Raw genomic sequence first — 6,982 nt, 5'->3', positions numbered from 1 at the left:
GGGAGGGGTCAGGGAGGGTGTGGCCTGGCCCCCAGTTCAGCCCCACACTGAGGAGGAGGGAGGTTTCCTCGCCTCAGAGGTGAGTCCTCAGAGCTGGGTTCGGACCCAGTGCTGGCCCTCACCAGCAGCTCCCAAGGTCTGCTGGGAGGTGACCAGCCTGGACAACACTGGCAGGTGCTCAGAGGGGCCTCTCCTGCCCCCGGGGACTGACAGGCTGGTGGCTGCGAGCCCAGCTCGGTGCTGACTGAAGCCCTCCCAGAGATCTGCTCCATTTTTGGGCTGCTCTCCTGAGGGACCAGCCGGCTAGCAGGGAGCCTGGTGTGGGCTCAAGGCCGCTGCCAGTTTCCTGGGCAGAGTGGCTTCAGCGAAGTGGTACTGCCTTTCTGGTGAAACAGTCTGCAGGGCCGGGTAGGGTGAGGAGGCCGTGGGGCACAGCACACAGTGGGGTGAGGCCCCAGGGAGAGGGGCCACTGCAGTCCCAGGAGGTGTCTGCTCAGGCAGCAGCAGTTAAGGGGGAGCCGGCTCCTAGGCAGAGGGCTGTCCTGATTCACGATGCAGACAAGCCACCCTGGCACCCGCAGCCTGCAGCAGTGGAGGCCACGCTCACTGGGGCCACACTCTGTCTCACTTTCCTACAGGGCCAGTCCCCTCAGGGGACTGAACTGGGAACCCCACTTCCCCATGGCTCTCAGCTGTTGCCCTTGACTGCTGCTCTAGCCCTGCTGCCTGGGTCTGGGCCAAGGTTGACCAAGGGTGGCTGGGCCATTCGCCATCGCTGGCATCCTTGCAGCACGGGGGCTTTGCTCTGCTGCTGGTGTATTTAATTAACTGCTTTCTCCCCAGCCACCACATGCACACGGGACACACACACACACACACACACGGCTCTGGGGCTTAACAGCCCCAAGTCATTTGATCGAAACCTGCCCCTGTTAAATATTTTTAATGCCATTTGCAAATTAAAGCATAATGCACCGATTACTGGGATAAAAGGAAGGCCTCTGCGTCTGTCTGGAGACCAAATAAAGGAACGTTTGAACATCTGTTCATGCTACAAATGTCTCTAAAAGCTTTGATTTCCCCTCAGTTGACTCCACCATCTCACCCTTTCCTGAGTATCCCACAGCCCGGGGCTACAGGGAAGGGTGGTCTGTGGGTGCAGGGGACGGCAGATGGCGCTGCACAGGGCGCCCTCACCATGCTACCCTCCACTTTCTGGGAAGTGTGTGGTTCTCAAACTTGAGGGCAGGGGCTAAGGGACTCCTGGTGTTGGGGTGGAAGAGCAAGCCTCCACCTGGTCTGCCCGATGCCCTGGCCAGGCACCCTGCTATTCTCCAACTCCCCTGTGGGTGCCCTCCCTGGACCCAGCTGCCCAGAGAATCCCCATTCTCCCTCAAGGCCCAGAGTGTCCCAGGAGCTACCCAGTGGGGTTGAGAAGCGCAGACACTGCAGACTCCCATAGCCTACGGACTCTGAGTTTGGGTCCCTCCCCTGGCCCCTACCTGGGCAGGAACTCTTGGGATTCCTCTGAGATTCCCCTTGGAACACAGTTGGGGAGGGCGGGGGCCCTAGTGAAGTCAAAGAGAGAGACACCAGTAGAGTGGGCTGGGGCCATGGGACATTTATTTGTAGCTGTCAAGTGTCTGCCCACCTGGGGGAGGGGTGAGACAGGCCTGCAGGTGGCCAACAAATGGGGCAGTGGAAGACACTGGCTACCAGCCCTCTGCCCAAGGCCCTTTCCTAGTTGGGCTGGTGGCTGTCCTGGGTGGGAGTGTGCAGGGGCTGGAGGACAGACCCTCCTGGCCCCGGCAACACATCCCCCTCAGCTCCTCACCAGGGCTGAGCACCAATCCTGGGGGTGGGGGCTGCTGCTGCAGGACTGCAGGGAGAGACTGGGAGAGGTTGAGGCATGACTGGTTGGGATTTGGCACAGCACCCTGGACTGGGCCGGGCAAGGAGGCCCTGGGGGACGTCACTGGACACTCAGGGAGACTGGACCATGCGCTTGTGGGTGTCGAAGACGTAACGCTTGAAAGTCAGGCTGAGTGCCACATGCTGTGAGGGCTCGCTCCGCTCAGCGCTCTCCTCCTGCCTGGTAGCCTCCCCGCGGCCGGCCCGGGCCCGCTTCTTGAGGGCGGGTGTCAGGATCTTCTTGGACTCAGGGCTGAGGCCACCTGCAAGGCACAGAAGACAGCCTGTCACTCTGTCATACCCCAAGCACCTGTGGGCTCCTTGCCTGCCCACCTGCCGCCTAGACTCACCCCTCTTTTGCCTCCCTCCGCAGCCAAGCAGCCCTGAGGCCTATGGTCCATTCTGACATTTTGGTCCCTCTGGCGCCCATCTGATAGGTGTACAGCAGGGCACTGTGCCTCTTGGGGCCTTGGCTCACTGCCTCTGTGCTCAGGCCCTGGAGGGACTGCTGCCCTGTGCCGAGTGGTCCATTGCTTTCCAGTGTACTCATGCCAAGTCCACATCTGGAAACTAGGCATCTGAGGCTTCCTGGGTGGGGTGCTCCCTGATTGTCCCTGGAGACACATTATTCTCCACCCTCTTGTGTGCCTGAGAGGCTGACCCCTGCAGACAGCATGACCAGGTTTAGCAGTGGGAGCCCCAGCAGGTTAGAGTGTGGGAAGAGAGGGTAGTCAGGGTGTGTATCTCTGGCTGCCTTCACTCCCACCTGCCCTCAGTGGGATATGCAGGCTGCATACCCAGCTGCCCCAGTAGCAGTCGCAGGAGCCACCACCCACTGGGGCTCCCTGCCCCATGCCATTCTCGCAGTGTCCCCTCGGCTCAGTTTGCCACAACCCTGAGAATTTGCTCCCGTCAGGACACCCCAGTGAGGCCATGGGGCTCACAGAGTCAGTGGCTCATCCCAGGATCCTCTGCCAGGGGTAGATGCTGCCCCACCCCCAGGCTTGGGTTGGTGCAGCCCCCACCGCTTTCCAGCCACCTCTATGAGCTGCTTTAACCAGCCCATGCCTCCCTAAAGACCTCCCTCCAGCTGAACGTCTGAGTGGAAATCTGTCTCCTGCTGATGCCCCGACTCGCGCTCACTCCAACTCCTCCATCTTCGCCATGCTCTGCAGCCCTGCTGATCATGGTCCATTCCTGGGCTCCTCATTGCACATGCAAGCCTCTCACATGCTGTTCCCTCTGCCTGGAACACCCTTCCCATCCTAGGCAATGGAAGTCCCACTCATCCTTAAACATGCTGCTGCAACTGCCCTTTCTCTGGGGCTTGTCTTTTTATTTTTAAATTGACAAATGACAAACTGTGTATATTTAGTGTTTTTTATATATATATATATAAAATATATATATAGTGTGTGTGTGTGACAGGGTCTCACTCTGTTGCCTAGGCTGGAGTGCAGTGGTGTGATCCTGGCTCACTGCAACCTCTGCCTCCCACCTCAGCCTCCTGAGTAGCTGGGACCACAGGCTCGTGCCACCACGCTTAGCTGAGTTTTTGCATTTTTTTGTGGAGATGGGGTTTTGCCATGTTGCCCAGTCTAACATGATGTTTTAATATATGCATACATTTTAGAATGATTAAATCAAACTAATTAACATATCCATCACCTCACATACTTATTTTGGTGATGAGAACATTTAAAATCTATTCTCTTAGAAATTTCATTGAATATTATACATTGTTATTAATTACAGTCACCATTCTGCACAGCGGATCTCCTGAATCGACTTCTCTGGTCTAACTGAAACTGTGAACCCTTTGACCAAGATCTCTCCATTCCCGCCCCAGCCTCCACCCCCAGACCCCTGCAACCACCCTTCTACCCTCTGCTTCTATGAGTTTGGGTTTCGAGATACCATGTATAAGTGAGATCATCAGCATCTGTCTTTCTGTGCTGTGGGGCTTGTATTCATGAGGAATCTCCTGGTGGCAGCATGCTGCAGCCTTCACGCGGGCCACTGGCCAGGGTGAGGCCACTCAGCATGCTCCTCGGCATCTGCAGGAGTGGGGTGGCCCAGGGCTTGGAGCAGTTCCGCCCCTAGCAGAGCACCCCAGTGTGAGCACTCGCTGTGTGAGCCTCATGGCCCCACTGGGGGGTTCGGGTGGGAGCAAGCTCATGGGGCACTGTGAGAATGGCATGGGACAGGGAGCCCCAGTGGGTGGCGGCTCCTGAGACTGCTACTAGGGGCAGCTGGGTATGAAGGCACTGAGGGCAGGTGGGGGTGAAGGTAGCCCATACCCTGCCTGCCAAGGAGGTGTCCCACCAGGATCCCCTCCCCATGTGCACAAAGGGCCTGTACAGGCTGGGGGCCTAGAGGTCCAGAGCTGGGGGGAAGCTCGGCAGAGGGCTCAGCTTCCTACGTGCCGTGGGCACTTGTGCCACTGTACCTGCTGGCACCTGAAGAATTTTTCCTCTCTTTCCCAGTCCTGCCCAGTACTAGCTTCCTTCCTGAGAAGACAAGGCAGCCACGAGGCTCACGCATCAAGCTTCAGTCCAGAAGGCCCTGGCCTGTCATCTCAGACTGGGAGAGCTGGCTAGTGGGGCTGTGCGGGTTATTTCTGGCTCAGTTTCCTGAAGATGTTGGCCACCCACTTCTTTATATGGATAAGAAAATGAAGGTCTAAGACGGCAGTGACTTATTGGAAGCCCCACAGTGAGCTCAGAAGAGCCAGGATTTGAGCTCCAGCCCTTACCCAATGGCAAAACCAGCTTCTGCTCTCCACTCAGAGCGATGGGTGGGGGATCCAGCTTTCAGTGGGCTTCTGACAATGGTTCTCAAGGCTGTGAGAGTGTGATGTACTGGCCCTACAGCTCTAGATGTTTAAAAAGGTGACAAGGGCTCACACCTGTAATCCCAGCACTTTGGGAGGCCGAGGCGGGCAGATCATGAGGTCAGGAGATCGAGACCATCCTGACTAACATGGTGAAACCCTGTCTCCATTAAAAATACAAAAAATTAGCCGGGCGTGGTGGAAGGTGCCTGTAGTCTCAGTTACTCAGGAGGCTGAGGTAGTAAAATGGCATGAACCAGGGAGGTGGAGCTTGCAGTGAGCCGAGATCGCGCCACTGCACTCCAGCCTGGTCAACAGAGTGGGACTCAGTCTAAAAAAAAAAAAGTGACAAGGGTGCTGGATAAAAAGGCCATCTGTAGAGTCAGTCAGGGACAGCCTGCCCCACTGCACAAAGGGTCAGGTCTCCCTCTGGCAGGCGGAAGTGAGATTACTGGCCATCTAAAGCCTGAGTCCTCTGGGAAGACTGGGGACATGCAGCTGATATGAACGGGGCTCCAGGAGCCAGGCTGGCCATTGCACGCCTGCCTGAGGGACATGTGATACTGTGCCCGTGGGGACCTGTATTAAGGAAGTGCCCCCTGTGAGCAGCACACCTTACGTGGAGCTTGAGTGGTGTCTGCTCTGCAGGTTCCGTATGTAGGTGGTCTGCCCCAGCTTGGGATGGGGCACAGGGTGTGGGCATGGGGAGGACCCTGGCCAGCCCCCTCAAGTGAGCACCAGGCCTGTAGGTATCTGAATCCCTGAATCAGAGCCTGGCCTTCCTTCTGCAAACAGAGCAGGTAGCTGGCAGCAGACCCCGACAAATGGCATCGGCAGCCCGTCTCCTTCTGGTGCCAGGAGGTCTGGAGGCTGAGGAGGCGTGGGGCTCCCCGGCGTCGGTGCTGGGCTGGGGAGACAGGCGTGGCCCAATCGGCAGTCCATCTCGCCCGTGATGGCTCTCGTTACACACAATGCCGACCTTGCACTGCCTGGAGCAGGCAGAGCCGGAAAGTCTATCTGGCACTGGTGAAGATGTGGCCATTTATTTGCTCTTCTGAGATGGTCAGGCTCGTTTACCTCTGCTCTATTATGGACTGGCCGGGAAGCCACACCTGGAAAGCCTGACCAAAGGGAGACCTGGACATGGAGCTGCATGGATTCGTGGCAAATGTCACCAGGAGCTGCTTTGTTTTCCCAGTGGCCTTTTAAAAATTTTATTTATTTATTTATTTTATTCTTAGCCATGTGGCAAACAGAGGGAAGCGAAGAGCACCCCAGGGTGTCACATGGTGAGAGCTGCTGCCCACCCAGCCAGACTCTGGGAGTCCCGCCCTGTGCTTCTCCCAACCTGCCTCTGTGTCTTTTCACTTAAAAATATTCAGGGAACATGCCAGGACAGGGAGACAAATGGCGTTGAACACGCAGACCAGGGCCCGGCTCCCATGCAGTTCACTCATCTAAGAAGGCACAGCCGATGAACAAGGCAGCTAGATCTCCAGACAGCAGAAGGGTGGCCAAGGAAACAGCACCATGGTCACTGTGTGGGGACAGGGCTGCTTCAGCGTGTTCCAAGGGAAGAGGACGAGGAGGAGGAGGAATGCTGGACCCAAGGCCAGATGACAGGAACCAGTCATAGATATTGCTGGCACGGATCCACAGGCAAAGGGAATTTGAGTGACAATTCCTGGGGGTGGGTATGCGTGAGGCACTGAGGGCAGATGAAGGCATGTGCCATGCGTGGTGCAGTATGAGGGCCTGGCTCCAGGGTGACCACAGCTCACCATGTCCACATGGTGCCCTGTGTGCCAGGTCCCCCGCCCTGTGCACTGACTTGGGGTCAGAGTGTGTGGGAACGTGGTGACAAGACCACGTGCTGAGTGCTGACTGCCCATCTGCCCGGTGTCTACCTCCTGCAGGCTCTGGTGTCTCCAAGGCAGGCAGGACAGGGCCTGCTTTGCCACCGGCTCTGCTAGGACCTACGCTGTCAGGGAGGTGCAGCCCTGCCCCCATCTTCCTCCCTGCACTGGGGGCTGCTCTGGACCTCTGGTCTCTGCTTGCCCCTGGCTCACAGCCCTGCCCCTGTGTCAGCCTCCTCGCTGCCCTCCTGCACACCTGGCCCGTCTCTGCCTCAGGGCCACTGTCATTGCCAATCCCTCCGCCTGGAGACTCACCTGGGAGGCACACCTGGCCCGTCTCTGCCTCAGGGCCCCTGTCTTTGCCAATCCCTCCGCCTGGAGA

At 57.6% G+C, this 6,982-nt stretch overlaps 1 protein-coding gene across 1 annotated transcript in view; it reads right to left on the bottom strand.

Annotated features, from left to right (window-relative positions):
- Positions 1–1,596: 1,596 nt before the first annotated feature.
- EEFSEC (eukaryotic elongation factor, selenocysteine-tRNA-specific) overlaps positions 1,597–6,982 on the bottom strand; it is a 173,534-nt gene continuing 168,148 nt past the window's right edge. The window contains exon 9 of the mRNA XM_011971312.1: positions 1,597–2,174. Within this exon, the coding sequence (XP_011826702.1) occupies positions 1,984–2,174 (191 nt within the window). The 3' untranslated portion in view covers positions 1,597–1,983. The remainder of the gene's footprint in view (positions 2,175–6,982) is intronic.

This window comes from Mandrillus leucophaeus, unplaced genomic scaffold (assembly GCF_000951045.1).
Source record: "Mandrillus leucophaeus isolate KB7577 unplaced genomic scaffold, Mleu.le_1.0 Scaffold121, whole genome shotgun sequence".
Taxonomy (NCBI): domain Eukaryota; kingdom Metazoa; phylum Chordata; class Mammalia; order Primates; family Cercopithecidae; genus Mandrillus; species Mandrillus leucophaeus.
Note: the sequence above shows the minus strand (reverse complement) of the source record. Positions and strands in the feature narration are given on the sequence as shown.